The 20,628-nt window shown below is 32.4% G+C and overlaps 3 protein-coding genes across 3 annotated transcripts; all 3 read right to left on the bottom strand.

Moving 5' to 3' along the window:
* Positions 1-825: 825 nt before the first annotated feature.
* Positions 826-2,142, bottom strand: LOC118040653 (uncharacterized). Its single transcript, XM_073406451.1, has 3 exons — positions 1,992-2,142; positions 1,713-1,870; positions 826-1,592 (listed from the first exon to the last, which is right to left on the bottom strand). The coding sequence occupies exons 1-3, from the start codon at positions 2,010-2,012 to the stop codon at positions 1,082-1,084; spliced, it is 690 nt and encodes a 229-aa protein (XP_073262552.1). The 5' UTR covers positions 2,013-2,142; the 3' UTR covers positions 826-1,081.
* A 65-nt stretch (positions 2,143-2,207) lies between these two features.
* Positions 2,208-8,616, bottom strand: LOC118040641 (uncharacterized). Its single transcript, XM_035047623.2, has 13 exons — positions 8,553-8,616; positions 8,160-8,459; positions 7,758-8,045; positions 7,244-7,304; positions 6,723-7,117; positions 5,754-6,299; positions 5,589-5,654; positions 5,232-5,450; positions 4,847-5,124; positions 2,836-3,109; positions 2,635-2,734; positions 2,430-2,554; positions 2,208-2,310 (listed from the first exon to the last, which is right to left on the bottom strand). Exons 1-13 carry the CDS (start codon positions 8,614-8,616, stop codon positions 2,225-2,227), a joined length of 2,802 nt encoding a protein of 933 aa, XP_034903514.2. The 3' UTR covers positions 2,208-2,224.
* A 10,562-nt stretch (positions 8,617-19,178) lies between these two features.
* Positions 19,179-19,580, bottom strand: LOC118040651 (oleosin Ara h 15.0101). Its single transcript, XM_035047638.2, has one exon. The coding sequence runs from the start codon at positions 19,578-19,580 to the stop codon at positions 19,179-19,181; it is 402 nt and encodes a 133-aa protein (XP_034903529.1).
* Positions 19,581-20,628: the final 1,048 nt, after the last annotated feature.

The following is a 20,628-nucleotide window of genomic DNA, read 5'->3' as shown; positions in this document are numbered from 1 at the left end:
GCAATTGAAGGTTGAAAATTCTGTGAACATTTGTGTAGTAGATGAAGTTAAATGTGTGGATGAAGCAAGATATAAAAATTGACCATGCTTTTTTTTTTATACATTATTGTATATACAGTTTATCTAGTCATTATAAAACCTTTTTCAAAGCAATAAAAATCCTAAACTGAAAAAAAAAAAAAAAAAAAAAGGAAAAACTTTTTTTCTCAAAAAACTCTAGCATCACATTGCAGTGATTATTCCTTCAGGGAAGATGAAAGAGGGGAGCATCATTGAAATAACGAAACAAAATGTGAGAAGTAACGAAAACAAAACGATTTTAGCATGGCAGCAATGCCAAACGGGCTCTTAATCATAGTGATGAAATTGAGTGCAGTGTATGCATGGATGGTGTGCTTTCAAAGCCTACAACACCTAAAAGAAGGATTGCAGTCCTGCCTGAATGTGGATCATCCATTGTGCATATCATGTATCAGGAATTGGTGTCATGGTTCCCCAACCTCTGGGATGACTTTAATTTACAGCATTCACCAAGAAAGCAACCATATTTATTACAATTGTTTAAGTAATATATGCACATATATAATTGTAATGATTTCTTCTTTATCTAAGTATTTATTGTGTGCACATAATAATTATGTTTTCTTCTCATTGTTGCATGTAAAGAAGAGAAGAACTCATGAATTATAGGCTGTGAAGTGAAGAGAAATAGGTAAACGTAAAATAATAAAAAAAACAAATAGAATTAGAAAATAAATAACAAATAAAAGGCATGTTGGACAAATTGTAAATTGATTTATAAGAATGTGAGATTAAAAATCAAACCTTCGAGGATGATGAGGATGTTGCCCGTTGTTTTTTCAAAGGTGGAAGTGAGTGATCAAATGTCTCAGATGTAGCTATGTTTCCCAGGTTTCCTTGGACTTCAATTGCTTTGTCATGCTCATCTTCATGACTATTGTAACCAAAGGAGTTAAAGAGATGCAAGGCAGAACCATCACAGGTTAAGAACCATCAAATTTAGCACGTGTTAAGGAAAAAAAATGTAAAGAAAGTGTGGGAAAATGTAAACTTGCCTGAGCTACTGTGTTGCATCTTCAAAATCAAGTGCACGTCGTGCTTCACTGTTTATGCTTGTTTCCTTGTTTGGTGATATGTTCTGAGGTGGTGTCTCCAAGGAATCAGGAGCAATCCTGAGTTGTGTGACAGTATTCTGTGGAGTTGATGGAGCTTTGAGAACCTGTTTCATATAGCTTAATGGAGTAGATGTCTTGGATGTAAGAGATGATTTAGCTTCTGGAGTTGCTATTTCTAGAGGATGGATGCTCTTATTTGTGTTGTCGTCAAAGATATTAGTAATGATAACCTCACATCTGTTGGTGATGGATCTGAAAGTACCAAATCGAAGCTGAAAAATCATGCTTTTGTTTAACTTTGCTGCCATGGCAGGAGGAAGAACTGAGGGATCAATAATTTTTTTATCATAGACATAATGGTGGGCCGATGATCCAAAAAAGTTCTCAGTAGTTTTCCCAAATAGAAGAAAATTAGTGACATCTTCTCCATCGGTAACAATGCATTCTAAGCGAAACCTATAATATAAAATTGATTACATGTTCATTAATAAGAAGTGCATGATAATGTATGAAAGGAATATGATTTTTTTATTTAACAACTTAATATTGCTTTAGTTGTGAAATTAGATGACTTACCATGGAACTGGAAGAGAGGTGATAGCATCATGATCCATGCATGTGTAATTGTTTTCTCCCCCACTAAGTTTTTTGTTGCATTTTGGACAGCTTGGATACCACCAGCCATTGGGAAAATCAAAGTCAACAATCGAAGCTTGACAGGTGAATCTTAGATGCTGGTAATGGAAAGGAAATATATGTTTCAAGAGTGTGGTTAAATGAAATTTTAAAAACTAATTATATGAAGAAGGTAAAGTATGTTATCAAAGCTAATAATAAAAGGGTTTAAAGAATAACCTTGTGCTCATAAGGATTCATGCAAAGAATCTCATGTATTGTTCTCCTATTTTCTTTGATTTGTTCCTCTATCGATAAAACAACATTTGATGATGAAGGGAGTTGTTGTATTTCAACAGGTAGCTGTGCAAAGCTGTGTGTACAATCGATTAAAAAAGATGGTGAAAAAATAATTAGTTAGAAAAAAATTGATAATGGTAAAGCATAAGAGAGATGGTTGATGTTGGAATAACTTATAAATGTTTATATGCCAAGCATTCTGGTATGTCTGGATTGAAGTACCAAAGAGAGGCGGCTGTACTGTTAAGATTTGGTTTTCCTTGTGAACAAAAGAGTTTTTTGTAATAAAATGAAAGGAGAATTAGTTGGATCAGAATGATAATAAAAATGTTAAAAAGGAATTTTTTAGGAAAAAAAAGAAATAGAAGTTAAAATTACCCTTAAATTCCGTGACACGAAATCCAGCAAACGCAATGATAACAGGAGATGGCAGGTTATGAAGAGCGAGTCCATCAAAATCTCTAGCACTATCACCCCAAAGAGTTATGCGAAGCTCCTCACCACTTTGAAAGAAAATACAAAACAAATTTGATCAATAAGCTTGATAAAAGTAAGGTAATTTGCATTTAATTTTTCAACTCACTGAATGTTCTCAAGCATGAATTCTCTCTTATTTTCGAGCGTCTGTCCACGAACCATAACTTGTTCAAGTGGCTGCAATGCTTTAAGTCTTCCAAGGACATCTTAAAAAATAGGAATGAATGCTTTTAAGTGATGTTATCAAGCTGAGTTCAATAATAGAAATGTTTATTAATAGTCTAAATGAATGAAGTAAATGGTAAACCTGTAAGAATTCTGGAGCTTTTTGACTTGGTCATAATATGTGCATAGTCAATAAAATTAAAGTAGTATCTAGGAACAGAAGGTGTAATAGCTTCAATGCCTGTAATCTTTGTGTTAAATTTGAGATCAATCACAACATCATGGGCAACAATTGTGTTTACTGCTATGTTTTCATAAGTATAGAATCCTTTGATTTCATAGTGATTTCCTTCAATAACTGTTGCTGCAAATGTTGGGAGATCTCTTGTTTTAGCTACAGCTTGAATAACTCCACCCTATATAAAAAAAAAAAGATTAACGTTGGAATGAAAAAAATAATTGTTCACCATGCCAACAACCAAATGGAATAGAGTTTTTAATGCAATATGTAATAAGGTTTAGAATTTTAAATGCAATATGTAATAAGGTTTTGTAAATTATTTCAAGAAGTTTTTTGATGACATTGGAAGTGAGGTATTGGTACTACTAGAACATTAAGTTGAAAGACTGGTTTTAATAATGAATTTAAGAGATTTTATGTCTTAATATTTCTTAAAATGTTTAAATTGGTTGTTACGTATAAAGTCTATGAATTTGAAGCAAGATTTTCTAAGTCAACAAACATGTCTTGAGGTGAAGACGAAACATTATTTCTAGCAGGATGAAAGCTAAAACATTGTATAAATGAAAGCTGCATATAAAAGATGTATAGAATAAAAGATAAATATACTTGTTGGTTGCTTCTCAATGCTTGTTTATAATTGGATGTAATATGCCTGGTAAACCGTGGCTCTAGTATGGAATTGTAACTGAGATTTTCATGGTGAATTGGTGTAGTTAGCAGTGAATGCATCGTAAAATTTCTCAAACTCTTATATTAAATCATGTCAAGTAATAGAATAAATGAAATTTGCTTGAGCTGTATGAAATTTTCTATGGATTATATAAAGCAAATGCAATGCTTGAGGACTGTCTGGTTTTTTAAGCATGTAGAAAACAAAGTTGATTGTAAATCATAAATGGATGCTAAAAATTTCATCATGTTAGTTTTTCTTAACAATTTCAATATTGAAAAGTTTTTTCCATAAGTTGAATAAGCAATTGTTGGTTTAGTCGTGAACTTAACTATAGTTCTATAGTAATAAATTAAAAAGGAAAGGAAACTTGGTTTTCCATAGGGAATCTTAAGAGCAAATAAGTACCTCTGGTTATGTAAAAAAAAGTTAAATTGCCAAAGTAAAGAAAATATTCATAAATGAGTGGACATGCATTATTCAAACATTTAAATATATAGAAAATAAGATTCATTAGTGGTTATATTTTCATGATAAATTATACCTGATTGTCAACAAAAACACAATTAAAACTGCTTGGCTGACCATTAAATTTAGCAATCCAAACTCGACAGGCCCTAGCTCGTAATAAAGGGTAGAAGTTGTATTTTCTAATCTCTTTTATAGGTAGAGCCATTGTCCTGCAAATGATTAATAAAAAAAATATTAGGAGCAATGATAAAAATAACAGAGCTAATATTAATAAAAAGAATGACATGTATTGCAAATATTTAATTCAAAATGAATGGGGAAAAACAACAAATGGAAACATGTCCAAATTAAAAATGATGAAACGAATAATTTTTTCTTTTGTAAAAAGCATCACCTTAGAAAAGAAAAAAAGACAGGGAGCAAAAGATTGACAAAAAAATAACATGTGCTTCTGAGAGATCAAGACACTGATAAGGAGCTAAGAACATCTTTATACACAATGTTTTTCACATAGATTGAATGATTTCCTTCAGCATCGCATGTGATAATCTTCAGTCCTTGTCTTGATGTAACCCGTGAAAGAGCAACATACAATTGTCCATGAGTGAAAACTTGATCCTTGAGAAAAACCCCGACAACTTTCAATGATTGTCCTTGACTTTTATTTATTGTCATAGCATAACACGGTCTTATAGGAAATTGTCTTCGTTTAATTGTGAATGGACATTTTGCATCATTTATTGGAAAAACAATCCTGGGAATAAATACACGATTGCCAATAAAAGAGCCTGTTATTATTTGAGCTTCTATGACCCTCTCAGCAAGTTGCGTAACAATAAGTCTTGTTTTGTTACATAAACCAGCTGATAAATTAAGATTGCGTAAAAGCATTATTGGTGTGCCAATTCTCAAGGAAATTGTGTGGGATGGCACTCCATTGAACTCAAGTTGATAGATAAATTCAACGGGATACAAAATATCTGCATTATCACCATCGCTCGATGTTTTGCAAATAGTATCAGTACTCAGGTAAATTCGCTTCATTCCTGGCAACATGTTTAAGATAAAATCGTTGATCTCAGAAACTGTAGCATTTCTTGGAGTTACAATTGCTCTCTCTCTCTAAAATAGCATGGATCAATATCGATATCACGAATAGAGGGATACACTGCTGAAACAATTGCCAATATGGGGTTAGATCCAGGTTCAAGCAAAAGATCTTGTGGTATTTTAATCATGGATGCATCATAATCATCAGGGAATAAAACATCATGTTGAGTTCCATCATCAATTGCAAGAATCCAGTTGGCAAAAATAGCAAGTTCTTTCTTTTGATCATTTGAAAGTCCATTGGATGATAGCCTCATATTCTCTGTAAGAGTGAGAACTTTAAATTTAGACCACAAATTAGAGCTGCAAAGAGATGCATGAACAATGTCTTCCTTTGTTCCTCCGGGAATAACAGGTAAAATCTACCTGAAATCTCCTCCTTATAAAATTGATTTTCCACCGAATGGTTTATCATTGGGCAAGTCATTACCATTTGTTAGGACATCACGAAGCGAGCGGTCTAATGCTTCAAAGCAACATCGATTATTCATTGGAGCCTCATCTCATACAATTAGAGAGGTCATTTATAGAAGTCGTGCAAGATCGGTTTTTTTCTTAATCTCGCATGATGAAGTATCAGAAACAGTAAGAGGGATCTTAAATCTTGAATGAGCTGTGCGACCACCAGGAAGCAAAAGTGATGCAATACCCGATGATGAAACAACAAGGACAATCAAACCATCTGATCTCAACCGATTGATTATTGTATGCCACAAAAATGTTTTCCCAGTTCCTCCATGGCCATGAACAAAAATTAATTCTTGTCTTTTTTCAAGGACAGATTTAACAGCACAATCATAAACATTTAATTGACATTGATTGAGTTGTGGGAAAGCTGATGAATGTTGACATATAAGATCTGCAGTATCGTAGTTAAGCTCTTCTCTCAAAAGTTTATTCTTTATTTCTGACAATAAACGCCCATCAGGCATTGAAAGCTTCTGCTTTTCAAGAGATGTGCCAGCAAAATTAAAGAGAAGCTCAAGCTCATATAGAACATAGTTTTTAAGCTCATCATCGAATAATTTAAGATTAGGCATGGCAAAGCTGGATTTGAAACGGGTGATAATAACATCATACATTGAGCGCCAGAATTTATTGAGCAAAACTTCTGGATCAGCAACATCATAGAAAAGAACAACACTGACAAAGAGATTCCTAATTTAAGGAGATGTTGCAGTAGCCATAGCCTCACAAAAGACGTCTTCCCATTCTTTATCATCCCTTAAAAGTCCCAAGGTCTTGCAAGCAAGTTGAAATGTTGGATGCACAACACCCGAAACATTTTTTAGATAGTCAAAGCTCAATGCTCCTCTGATATGGTTAAGGAGTAGTCTTAGAAAATAGAGCTCTCCTGAGGCAGGGTGAACATATGTTAATCGACCAAGACTAAAACCTTTTGATCTTGGAATCCATTCTTTTTTACCAGCATCCCAAACATATTTATGTGGAAATTCTGAGTAGTAAAGTTGACGTGCTTCATGATCAATTCTATTACGTGTGAACCATTCTGTGAGCATTGTTTTTTCAATACCTGGTTTTTGAAGTATTGATGGTAGACTTTCATTTCCTGAGTAAACAACATTTTGATGCAATGGCAAATGGATTTGAAGTCGCTCAACAGGAGGTGATCTTGAATGTATTGGAAATTGTAGAAGACGCCAGACCGCTTCATATGGGCATATAAAACGACAATTCATATACGTATGGATCTCATCAGCACGATCTTTTTCAACAACAACTCTACATCTGTCAGATCCCTTGCTTACGTACTTAAAAAGATACTTAATTAACATTGACTGACAACAGATCTCAATATTTATGTGGGCATTATATCGTAATAAGAGTTCCCTATTATATGGAACAACATATCTGTTGTTGAGCTGAATGCCATTTTTTATAACAAAATTGTCTTTAAGATCACGACACCTGTAATAAACAAAGCCATTATCATCAAAAACAGTATGTGTCTTGAATTTTTTTGGGAATCTTTTTTAGCAAACTCCCTCATTCATACACTGAGATTTTGGATTTGCAAGACCACATGGACCATACATCATGAATCTTGAAACAATTTCATAGCATTTTGGATCTGTAAGTTTGTCAGGGATTTCAGCTGAAACAATGGAATCAACATCTTCAGGTGTACGACATTTAAAATTTAAGTGTAGCCAAATTAATATATGAGTGTGTGGCAAACCCCTCTTTTGAAATTCAATTGCACAAACATCTACAAAATAAAAAGAAAATTAAGCCAAACAATCCTAATAAGAATAGAAAGTTGTAATGTTTAGAAGAAATGAGATAAAAGATAAGGCACCTGCAATTATCTGACCAAAAGGCTTGCCTGATTTTATGAAGGCTAACATATCAATAACCTTCGATCTAAAAACACGTGTAATGATATCAGGCTTGTCTTCATGTTTGTATATTCGATCTTTTGTAAGCTCCCTTTGTATCTCAGGCCAATTAACATTACATGTGAATGTAATAAATAGGTCAGGATTCCTATAGGCTCTACATATAGCCATTGCATCCTAGTAATTATTGATCATATAACGTGGGCTACCAGTTAAAGAAGATGGAACAATGATTTTCCCAGTTGAGAAACCTTCAACATCCCCATTAAGCACAACTTCATGGATACCTTTATAAATTTCTGAACGCAAATCTTTTTGATTAGCTCTGATATAATCAAGACGATCTTCTTCAACATTAACAAATGCATCGACCAAGAATTGTTGGTACAAACGACCTCCTTTAATGATGGTATTATCGCACCCAGGCCTTTCATTGATAAGGTAAGCATAATAAGCTCGCATCGGAACTCTTGACCTTTTCCTTGTTTTTTCATGTCCTTGGTTAACAAACATAATATTACAGGAGTAGCCATCTTCACCATAAGGAAAAAAAAGGGGATATTGTAATGCCATGAATTTTGGATGTAATTTTGAGATCCTTTTTAAAGAACCTGAAAAGGATTCAATAATTATATCTCGTTCCGAGAAAAAATCTCCAATATCTCCAACAACCAATGCACCAATGTCATTTGATGTAGGATCATCATATTGGCGTGAATCATGGTTTCGTTTTCCAAGCAAGCGAAGTTTATAATCAATAGATTGAATATTTTGAGTTTTGTCTCTAGCTTTGCGAAACAATTTGGCAAGCTCGTTTGTTTCATCAAGCATTCTTAAAAGATCCACAACAATATTCTCATCCAGAGATGATGATTTGGAGCCTCTTGTAAATGGTAAAAGTCTATTTGCAACTTCATGAGCAGTGTCAAACATGTAAAGCTATGCAAACTTTGGTGATTCTCCATCAACAGGTAAGAGGGAGCCCATTAAATGATGACAATGACCGCTTATCTTAAACACATATGGAGTTGGTTGATCATTAACAGAAGTATCAATCTTTGCACCCATTGATGTGAAAGCAAACATAGAGTTATAAGCTCGTATATTGTCCCGAAATTTTTTTGAGGCAGAGCCATTGCTGGGATCAAGAAGAAAATCAAGAATTGGAGGAGTTGGTTGCACAGTTGGAAGGGAAACTCGACCATTAAGGCAACAAAGTGAGAAAGATGGATTCTTTTTGGATGAACGTGCAAGACGTTCTTGGAGCCAAAAAAACGCGTTGCAATGGCGACATGTAAAAGTCTTATCACCAAAGTCAACATACTCGCATGTTTCCCCTAGAAATTACAAAGAAAGAAATGAAAAAAAAAGAACATGGATGATATAAGTGTATATATATATATATATATATATATATATATAAACAAATGAGAGCTGGGGAAATTTCAAGGTAAACTCACTTTTTTTTTTTTTTTTGGTATTCAGATTGGCCACCCAATAGGCTTAGATAAGCAATTGGTCCCTGTGTGGTGCTAGTCTCAAAGCTAGTATTGTTATTGATATTTTCATCGATGGTCAATCCATATGCAAAATGTGCCTGACTTGTTGATGCTATCGATGAAGAAGTACTATTATTCGAGATTGAACAATTTGTTTGTAAGGAAGTAGAACACGATGCACCATCATCAGTTGTATGTAAAAGCGAGTGATCACTAATTAGATGATCAGAGTTGTATGGTGTTGCTTGCGTTAATGAAAAAAAATTTTCATCTAAATTTTCTTCACTATAAATATAGATTGTTGAGTTGTATGGTGAAGAAACAACAGGTACATCATGGAATGGTTGTAATCTTTGTCGTTTGCTTGTCATAAAGTCGTCGATTCTAAAAGTCAAAAGATAAATTTAAATGGTCAAAATAGACAATCAAGACAATTTTAATAACATGGTTAGAACTGAGAATATAAATGGAAAAGAAATAAAAATTCCATGAAAGAATAAGAAATCAAACAGAAAACCTAATCATGAAATAGAGGAAACATGAACGCATGACAAAAGTAGCATTGATTTGAAAAAAAATGAAGCATAGAATGGAAAAGACAAATATAGCAACAAAGAAAGCATGGAAAAAGAAGGCCAAATTTGAAAATAAAGGTGCACCTATAGCTCCAATGAGATAGGAAAAATGTAGTGTTTTAGCTTCCTGCAACGTGGAGATAGTTGAACAATAATTGAAATAACATGCCTGCAATAAATGGTGAAAAATAGAAAGTCATGAAGCAAACTTGAATTTGAGAGGTGGACAATAACAATAAAAAAAATACATGTGACTACAAAAATCGCAAGCAAACAATTAGAAAAAACATGTTCATTATGCTGCAAAATTAAGAGTTGTTACAATGGAAAGAAGCAAATGCAATAATAAAGAAAGTGTGGCATTTGTTGCAATAAACAGAGGTGGTATGAAATGAACTTTTTTTTTTTCTCACCAAATTCTTATTGTAAACCAATTTAACCACAAATTATATGCAATTCAATTCAAAGTGAAAAATGTGTTCATTGTGCTGCAAAATTTAGAGTTATTGCAATAAAAAGAAGGAAATGCAACCAAATAAAGAAAGTCAGTGGAACTTATTGCAATAAACAGAGGTGCTATGAAATGAACAAACTTTTTTCTCACCAAATTATAGGAAGTAACAATATAATTTTAACAAAGGAAATTTTCTTAATGCAAGCATTGGTGAAAACAAAATTAGCTAGTCATTATATGTAATTGAATGAAAAAGCCTTGACATGAGCAATTTATATTGTTGTGGAGAAAATAGAACAAAAAAAAAATGGTTAACCATAATGTTGTCTACCATTTCAACCACATTACATGCAATCAAATCTAAAGTCATAATTCAACTGTCACTTATCTACAATTTAATTCGAAATCTAATTAAAATTAAATCGTAAAGAAATGATTTCTAATTTTCCAATCAAGCCAATTTTAATAATATGGTTAAAATTGAAAATTTCAATGGAAAACAATAAAAAGCAAATTACTGATCAAAGAAGAAGAATAAAAAAGTCAATAAAAAAGTTAATCATGAAATAAAGGAAACCAGAACATATGAAAAAATCTAAATTAATTCATAATAAAGCAAGCACATGATGAAAAAGAAAAATACAGTGATAAAGTTACAGGGAAAAAACAGGTCAAGTTTGAAAATAAAAATGTACCTATAACTGGAGTGAGACAGGAAAAATGTAGTGTTTCAGCTCCCTGCAACCTGGAGATAGTTCAACAGCAATTGAAATAACATGCCTGTAACATTCGATGAAAAATAGAAAGTCACCAAGGGAATTTGAACTTTAAAAACAATCACAACAATTGAAAAAGATATTTGATTATAAAAATTAAAAGCCAATAATGATGAAAAATGTGTTCAGTTCGCTGAAAAAATAATAGTTGTTGCAACGGAAAGGAGCAAATGCAACATAAAGAAAGTGAGTAGAAGTTGTTGAAATAAACAAAGGCAATACTAAATAAATAATTTTTTTCGACCAAAATCTTGTTGTAAAGTAATTCAACGACTAATTACATGCAATCCACTTCAAAGCAACAATTCAGCCACCAATCACATGCAACTGAAATTGATTAAAATCATGGGAATTAACAACATAATTTCAGAAAGAGAATTTTCTTTATGCAAGTGTTGTTGAAAACAAACGTAGCCAACAATCATATGTAATTAAATTGAAAGATCTTGATCTGAGCAATGTATATTCGTTAAGAGAAAATAAAACCCAACAAAACAATAATGATTAAGCATAAAGTTGTAAAACATTTTAGGCACAAATCATGTGTTCAATTGCTAATTATATATAATTTAATTCAAAGGCCAAGGGAAAATAAAACAACATGTCAAAAATTCTTCACTCAACCTGTAGCATCTTAGATAACCATGTCAAACCAATAAACAATTTAATTCACTGTTTCCAAGCATAGAAGTAATAACCTTGATTGGCTTAATTATTTCATTAGTTAACCTAGCAATTGACATTCAAATGGAAAAATCTTCTTATCTCTTATTTTTAAGCATTTTTTATTTTGGAATGTATCTCTTTAAATAACTTCTAACATGAGTTCAATCAGCTCTTTTTTAAAACACATATCACTAAGCATGAGTTCAAGCAACATCTTTTTAAAAAAAAAAAATACAACAGCAAGCATATATTTTCCAGCAAAGCAAAAGAATACCCCAGTCTCAAGCTATCATTCAAACAAAGAATATCTTTAATGTATTTGTTTTTTTAAACCTTTATTTCAATATATCTCTAATACTTCATTAATATAAAATTTTTGAGGCATTGATTTAATATAAAAATGGTGAGATTATGAGAAAAAATTGATATAAAAATCATTTTTAAAGAGGTTCACCCAGCCCAAAAACTTAAGCTTTAAGTTATGCCTAGCCAATCATTGTCCCATAATTTTTCCAGCACTTGAAATATCAGAGAGCTTTAAGTTATGTCTAGCCATTCACTGTTCTTTAATTTTTCCAGCACTTGAAATTTTAGAGCAACTCAACACAATTACTTTCCTTTTTCCTTTAAGAGCAGTTACATTACAGGATTGAAACGCAATCCATGCATGCATTGAGGTGCTTTTATGAACGTGGAAAAAATTCAAGAACATCAAATTTTTTTATAAAACCAACAAATCCAACTCAAAATCAACATGTAGCAAGAAATCGCCATGAAATATCCCAACAGAACCAAAACCAAAACCAGTATCAAGCATCCAAATAATAGCAAAATATAAATCCAAGAAAACACATAACAACCATATAATTAAGTTATGGATTGAAACTTAGTTGTTGTTGTTCTGTTTTGCTACACAATAAAAATGAGTGGAAAATTCTTATATATACACAACAATATAATGATCTAGTCTATTATAAGGTGCTTAAGGAAATTCCAGGCTTTTGTGTGTTCACACCTCATGAACTATATGATTAATGAAATACATGAAAGGCAATGTAAACAAACCAGCTAAGTGATGACGTCGATGCACATCTAAACACCAAAAGAACGCCTCCAGTTATGAAATGTCCCCAACAGAAGATTTAAAAACTTTGAACACTGGCAGATGCAAAACGCAAGCTGAAAAAAAAAAAAACAGCGCCTCAGTAACACAGCAATAACAAAAAATAAAAAGAAAAAGACAAACTTCAAGTAATTGAAACCTAGAAAGATTAGGGAACCAAGACATGCTGCCAGACAATGCAGCTGCCAGACAATGTAAAAGGTCTTTATAAATCCAGAATTAAAATCATGCTCTCCAATCACAAAAACAACATTTAAGTTCTTAAAAAAAACCAATAAAACACACAGGAGCCTCAACAAACCAAGGCACAACAACAGCAACGAAGACAATGAAAATTTATCAAAACAAAGGCAAAGAGCACCGTAACCACCAAGTGTAAAATAGGCAAAAAGAAATAAAGTATCATCAATGTCAAACAGCTAAAACACAGCTCAAGCCAACAACCCCAATAGAAGAAAAAAAAGCAGTGCTAGCCCCGAAAATGAAGAAACCAAAGCCCTAACAAAGACACAATAAAACCAAGATGCGAGTACAATTTGATACAAAGAACCAGAAACATGCAACCAACAACAAACCCAAAAAGGCTGAACAATTTCAGAAGAGAATTCATATTTTTTAACAGACCAAACAACAACAAAGTGCAAAAATAAAATAAAGTACTCAAACAGGAACCAAGCAAAGAAAAAGACATTGAAAGGCCATAAATAACTAACCTGGACAGCATAGGGACCCTAACAAATCCAACCACAGCAGCAGTAACCAAGCCGATGAAATGAAACAAAATAAAGGGAACGAAGATCCAATAACCAGCTGCAAAACATGCACAAAAGAAACAAAGCATCAACAGGGACCAATCAACCCAATAGAATCCCTTAAAATAAAAAGCCTGCAAAAACAAAAACAAAAAACCAAAAGTCTCAACAGAGACATAATAAAATTAAAATATGAACCCAAGCCAAGCTCACTATTGTTTTCTTCAACCCAAAATAGAATCAAACAACCTACAACCAACCATAAAGACTGGTAAATTGAGGAAAACAAAACCAATAACCATGTTAAATCCCCAAGATAGCAAAACAGTTCCTTGTATTTGCAAGGACAATCAATACCTCAAAACCCCTAGAACAATTTTTTTTTCATACCAACCTATAATTCCAAAACCCAAACAAACACAAAAGAAACAAAGCATCTACACAGACCAACCCACCCCAAAACAAACACTTAAACCACCTGCAAACCTAAAACAAAACAAGCAGCTAACACATACATAATAATAGAGGCATGCAAGAGCAAAACAACAATACAAACCTCTTGAATATATCACAAAATGCATGCTCCATAGTCACCAAAACATAAACCTAGCTCTAAAAAAAGGAAAAAAAAAAAAAACGAACTGAATTTGATAAAACATAAAGACAATGCCAACATACAGGCAACAAACCTGGCAAGCACAAAGTTTTTTTCCAATTGTAGAACAACAACCACTGCTGCAATTTCCCACCAAACAAAAAGCCCAAGGTCCCCAACAGCAACAAAAAAAATGAGTTTAAATAACAACCATCAACCCTTGACAATCGAAGAATGCAACTAAAAAACAGAGCAAGCAAAGACAGATCAATAAAGGCACCAAAAGCTCTAAAAGTGAACCAAGAAACAAAACATACATTTTGAATGCCACTATATACACACCCTGCACCTCTAAAAGAAAGAGACGACACCTATGATGCAAAGAAAAGAAAATAGTACAACAAAAGGACGAATGCCCCACACGACCACAGTTAGAATCCACATAAAAAATTCATTGAGCAGTTTTATTAATTTTTTAATAAAAAAATCCCTGGATTTAAGCAGACAATCAGAAATCTAACCAAAGTAGAGCAGAGCACAAAATTCACTGAGCAGTTTTATTTATTTTTTAATAAAAAAATCCCTGGATGTAAGCAAACAGTAAAGAAATCACAATAAAAAATCTAACCAAACCAGAGCAGAGCACTAACCACCTAAAAAATCTCCAAAAAGTTTTATTAATTTTTTAATAAAAAAATCCCTAGATTTAAGCACACAATCAGAAATCTAACCAAAGTAGAGCAGAGCACAAAATTCACTGAGCAGTTTTATTTTTTTTAATAAAAAAATCCCTGGATTTAAGCAATCAGTAAAGAAATCACAATAAAAAATCTAACCAAACCAGAGCAGAGCACAAACCACCTAAAAAATCCCCAAAATCAAACAAACAGTATATAAATTATAATTACAAACCAACGAAATCAGAGCAGAGGAAAAAAAAACCTTATCTCCCATAAGCCAAACACGTCCAATCCAACAGAACCAGAACAATACCCTCCTACACAACCAGCTGGCAACCTGGTACAACCACATTTATTTAATACCAAATCGCGCAATACCCACCGATTATAAAAAATAAGAGGCCCCAAATCCTGCAACACCCACATCAAATCATGCAACACCAAACAATTTTAAAAAATCAGACACCCCAAACGCTGCAACAGTCAACAATCTAAAAAAATCAAAGCCTCACCAAGAACCCAAGCCAAGCTAAGCCAAAACCCATCTAAACTCACAGCTTAGCTAACACAAACGTTTCTTCTCTTGAGAAAAGCCACTAATGAAAAAAAAAAAAAAAAGCTCAAAGAAGCAAATCAGAACATTGACAGTTCTGGGTTGGGAGATAAAAGGGGGGTTGGAAGATAAAAGGACGGCACAGTGGTGCTTGCAAAGTGGATCCGAAACTACAAACACGCGTTCTCTGTTGCAAAAAGAAAAAGATGGGAAATATGGTAAAAAAGAAAGAGATGGGAAATATGGGAGCTTGACTACAAACACGCGTTCTCTGCTGCAAAAAGAAAGAGATGGGAAATATGGGAGCTTGACTACAAACACACGTTCTCTGCTGCAAAAAGAAACAGATGGAAAATATGGTAAAAAAGAAAGAGATGGGAAATATGGAAGCTTGCCACGTAGTCACTAAAATTAATGAAAATACTCTGCTGCAAATAGAAAGATATTGGAAATATGGCAAGGAGCTTGCCACGTATCTACCAAAACTAATGAAGATTAAAATAAGACCCAATACTTTGAAACCACAATTAAAAAAAGCACAGTAGTCCGTAGTGATATTAGACAGCTTTAGTTGAAAAAACTAATGAAAATAAGACTCGATACTTTGAATCCACAGTAAAAAAAAGCACAGGAGTCCATAGTGATATCAGACACAATGTACAGGGATTTACTGAGCAGCTTTAGTTTTTTTTTAATATTAATGTTTGGTTAAGTTAAAAATTGAGTTTTGTTTTAGTGGATCCATTTAAATTCTGTGACCATGATCTAACAAAAGCAATATTTTTACGCATCTGCTTTACTATTCACATGAATTAATTTAACTGCTCCAATGTTCACGTAAGTATTATAATTCATTCTCCACCCAGTAAAGAAATCAAGAGTAATTCGCTCGCACTGTTCCTATTTACATTGTCATGTTCTTATCTGCAAAAGACACTTGCTTACTGAGAAGAAGAGATATTTTAGCAAGAAACAAAACAGAAGGTAGCTTCCCCCTATATTTTATCTGAAATTGTTGCACGCTCAGAAAATTATGAAAACTATAATTATTTTTGGATGGGTTTCATACGTGATAAAATTGTAAATAGTTTAATAAAATAATAAAAAAATACTTTATAAAAAGTATTATTTATTTCATGATGTAGTAGCAGTAGTTAAATCAACAATATTTTTATTAAAAATCATTAATATTAATATATGCCTTTTTTAGTTATTTTATAACCTCAATTTGAAAAACATTATTAACCAAACACATTAAACTACTTTTTGTTCAACCTCAATTTCAACTACAGTTTTAATCAAACATATATTTTTCCAAACCAACATCAACTAAAAGTATTTTTTTATAAAATAATTTTTTTCAAACCACAGCTACAAAAGCTATCGCAATACCAAACACGTAAAATCATAAGTTAAAAAAGTACTGAGAAAACACTATATTTTCACATAACCGCCAATACTGCTAATAAGAATCATGGTTTTATTAATGAGTTATTATAACTACTAATGTGAATAGTAATTGTGTTATGACAAAAACCTCTTTAATATGTCCCAAAACAAACTCTAAACAACTCTAATCCTAAATTAACCTCAAACAAATTATAAAGTACCAAAAATATAATTTAGGGTATGATATGTTAATGTGATTTTTGTTATTAATTATAATTCCAAATTAATATTTGTAATTTTTAAATATTGTTTGTATTTATTAATTATATTGATAATTGATAATGGCAATAATAAGAAAATAACAATGTACTTTTTTAACATGTAAATGTATGATTTTAAATTTTAATCAACTTGTTTGCAATGTTCACTTGCAAATTAACGATTTTAAATTTGCTTATCTAATTAAGTATGAAAATTTATAACATGTAAAACAATATTAAAATCAACCTAATAATTAGCTAAAACAATATTACAAAAGTAATTATAATAATAAGAAAACTAAAAAAAATAACATAGCATAATTATACACAACATAATAATACATTCGAGTCTATCTATGTCTTCTGTGACAACGAGTGCATGGGTTGACTTTATCAATAACAAGACTTCCACATGTTTATATGGTCTCATCTTCATAAACAACATCATCCAGACTCAATGTCTTCCCTAACAAGTCAAATATAGTATAATGTGTCTCGAATTAAAAAGATACACAATAACGAGCGAGTCCATCATCATCATTGAGATCACGAAGATCAACAGCAACACTCGAGCATCATGTAATAATTGTCCAACCTAATATTAAGCAAATATAAATTATTAATCCATAAATAAAATGCAATGGTTTTGACCAAGCTTATAGAAAGTAACAAATACTTACAAAATTTCAAATCCGATGTGCATGTAATTCATACTCCATCTCCTCGTGTAAAGGAACCCGCATTGGGTTTAGTGTAATGATTTGATGTGTTATACTCAGGTATCAGCTCATGTATTCCTCCTAAAAAATTACAGGATGCACCTTCCTAAAAATAAAATATCTGCATGCATCCCACATCGATAAATAATGGAGATGGTGGATTATCCATTTGTAATCGGCTTGCCTACCCGAATGATTAATGAAATGCAACTTATGACTTGTATCTATGTTATACAGGATGTGTAGCTGAAAGTGAAATTATCACATTACACGGTTCGGGAAATGCATCTCATCAAGCTTAAAAAATACAAGGGAAATCATTGATATCCATAAGTCCATTGCCAGTATACATATAATAGAAGTAACTGACATATGATCTTCTGAATAAAGATTCCATACAATCTATTTCAATATCAAGAATGCAATTATTTCTCATCATTTACCAATATCAACTTATGCAATTATTTCTCAATATTGTATGATAAAGAAAATTTCAACATCAATAATGTAATTATTTTTCATCATTTACAAACATTGATATATGCAATTATTTCACAATATTTTTCAATAAAAAAATTAAACATCAACAATGTAATTATTTCTTATCATTTACCAACATCAACATATGTAATTATTTTCCAAAATTTTCCAATAAAAATATTTTTCAACATCAACAATGCAATTATTTTTCATCATTTATCAGCATCAACCCATGTAATTATTTCTCAATATTTTTCAACATAAAAAAAAAAAAAATTCACTTCAACATAGGCATTAATTTCCTAAAACTCATTGATAAAAAAAATTAAAACATCAACAATGCAATTATTTCTTATCATTTACCAACATCAATCTAAGCAATTATTTCCCAATATTTTCTAATAAAAAAAATTTCAACATCAAAAATGCAATTATTTCTCATCATTTACCAATATTAACCTATGCAACCGTTAATGTTTAGATAAAGAAATCCCAGAGAGATAAATATATTTGTTATTATTCGTTGTTAATGTTTAGATAAAGAAACCCAAGTGGTTTGTCGAAAATACTTTTTTAGGAATTATAAGTCATGATTATTTATTTAATCACATATCCTTAAAAAAACCTCAATTATAATTGGAGACATTTTAACTTCACGGTCTAGAAACCATGAAAGTATAAAATACTAAAGAGTTCAATTTCATGTTCGGAAAGTTTCTTTTTTTCTTACTTTTTTTTTTTTTTTTTTTTTTTTGGAGAAATCACTATTCTCTAGAACTAGTTGGTGCATTTCTTTCTTTGAACATCGCCAGCCCAAAATGTCCATAGATTGACGTTCCGCGTGTGATGCAGAAGGATCATTCTATAGCAAGGTAGAAAGGCGCAACCTTTTTATTTTAGGTCCAAGACGCCATCCCATCATCCAACGCGGTTTTTCATTTCTGAACACAATTTATTATTTTTTGAAGAGAAAAGCAAGATCTACACAATGCAGCTTGTTTTTCAAAAGCAAAAGACATGCTACGTAATGAGGAAATTGACAACAAAAGCATAACAATACACGCAGAAGCCACGTACGCCAAATCACGTTACACCATTAACCCAAGCAATTAAGAAGTTTGAGTAGCTTCTTGAGCCTTTTGTTGCACACTCTGACCATACTCTTTAGCCTTTTCTGCTATCTTCCGTCGAGCATAATCCAGCCTATCAGCACCAGGTGGATGCTTACCAGTCGCATAATTATATGTCCACAGCAATACCATTACAGCAGCCAGCCCACACCCACCGGAGAAAAAGAAGCCAGAAGATACCAAGAGAACAACCATGGCTGCCGGGACCAGAACCGGACTACACAGCACCAGAATTGGTGTAGCCACGATCAAGGCTATAACTGTTCCAGTCAGAGTCAACCCGGACAACACCAACAGTGCTGCACCTATTGTCCCTGCAGTCATAAACTTCACTGCCTTGCGTGAAGTTGGTTGTGCTGATGATTGCTCGTACCTCGACATGACGCACTCACAAGAATTAATGACTGGGAAAGCTAAGAGCAAGAGTTGCTTCTTCTTAAATGGAACGAGTATGGTATTATAGGGAGGGAGAGACAGGAACGTGGCGGGGAGTGAAGGTGTGTCACCTCGTGAAGTGTACAAGAGGGTATGGTGTGGTGGTGTCTAGAGGATGGTGTGGAGATGGTAGGTGGGCGGTCGTTCGCAGTGTATAATGGCGCGGCGTGGCGTGAGTTTGGGGATTGGGCAGCTTTGCATGGATGTGAAATTCATGAATGCCTGACACGTCTCAGAGTGAGTGGCTAGAATTGAAATTTTTGAGAAGTCCAGCCTGGCCTGTTCATAGATTGATTAGGAAATTACTATTCGTGCCCATATTTGATCATAAACAAGAATAAGAATAGAAGGAATTGGAGAACTTGGTCCTTTTTTTTCTTTTTTCTTTTTGGTTGTTGCTTTTATAATTTTCATCTTTTTTTTTCTTTTTAACTATTTTGTAGAAGTTTTATTTATTTTTAATTTTATCATTCAATTATAATTTGTAAATATTTTTTTTTTCAATTTCATTCCTATTTTTTTTCATTTTTTTTGTTAAATTGATTTTTTTTTCAATTTCACCATCAAATAAAAAAATATTTTTATTTCTGATTTCAATTTTGATCCTCATTCTTTTAATTTTGTTTTTGGATCATTTTGATAAATTGATTTTTCTTTTTAATTTCACCATTCAATCAAAGATCAAATTTATTTTGCATTTCAATCTTGATCCTCATTATTTTAATTTCTAAATTTTAATCCTTTTGTATAATTGTAATTATTTTTTCAATTTCATCATTCAACATTTAATTGATTAAGAATTGGGTTTCATTGTTTTTTTAGATAGGGGTGCTTCCAATTTAATGACTTGGGTCACAAGTTTGAAAAGTTAACGCGAGTTGACAATAATTATTTTTTAAAAAAAAAAAATAGGCCTTGTGATTTTCATTTTTTTTTCATTTCTATCATGTTATCCTGTCATAACTTGAGCTGCGTGTTTGACAGGATAATCTGG

The sequence above is a fragment of the Populus alba genome, chromosome 18 (genome assembly GCF_005239225.2).
Source record: "Populus alba chromosome 18, ASM523922v2, whole genome shotgun sequence".
Lineage (NCBI taxonomy): Eukaryota > Viridiplantae > Streptophyta > Magnoliopsida > Malpighiales > Salicaceae > Populus > Populus alba.
The sequence above is the reverse complement of the archived record's forward strand: the minus strand, read 5'-3'. Positions and strand labels throughout refer to the sequence as shown.

What these genes read in the sequence shown, in the direction of transcription:
- LOC118040641 (XM_035047623.2), bottom strand. Translation starts at nt 8,616, where the DNA reads ATGGGTGCAAAGATTGATACTTCTGTTAATGATCAACCAACTCCATAT. An exon ending in AAGCTCCAGAATTCTTACAG is followed by an intron (nt 2,735 to 2,835) that starts GTTTACCATTTA and finishes CTATTTTTTAAG; the next exon opens with ATGTCCTTGGAAGACTTAAA. An exon ending in TTCATGCTTGAGAACATTCA is followed by an intron (nt 2,555 to 2,634) that starts GTGAGTTGAAAA and finishes TTTCTTTCAAAG; the next exon opens with TGGTGAGGAGCTTCGCATAA.
- LOC118040651 (XM_035047638.2), bottom strand. Translation starts at nt 19,580, where the DNA reads ATGTCGAGGTACGAGCAATCATCAGCACAACCAACTTCACGCAAGGCA.
- LOC118040653 (XM_073406451.1), bottom strand. Translation starts at nt 2,012, where the DNA reads ATGAATCCTTATGAGCACAAG. An exon ending in TGAATCCTTATGAGCACAAG is followed by an intron (nt 1,871 to 1,991) that starts GTTATTCTTTAA and finishes TTCCATTACCAG; the next exon opens with CATCTAAGATTCACCTGTCA. An exon ending in ACCTCTCTTCCAGTTCCATG is followed by an intron (nt 1,593 to 1,712) that starts GTAAGTCATCTA and finishes TTTATATTATAG; the next exon opens with GTTTCGCTTAGAATGCATTG.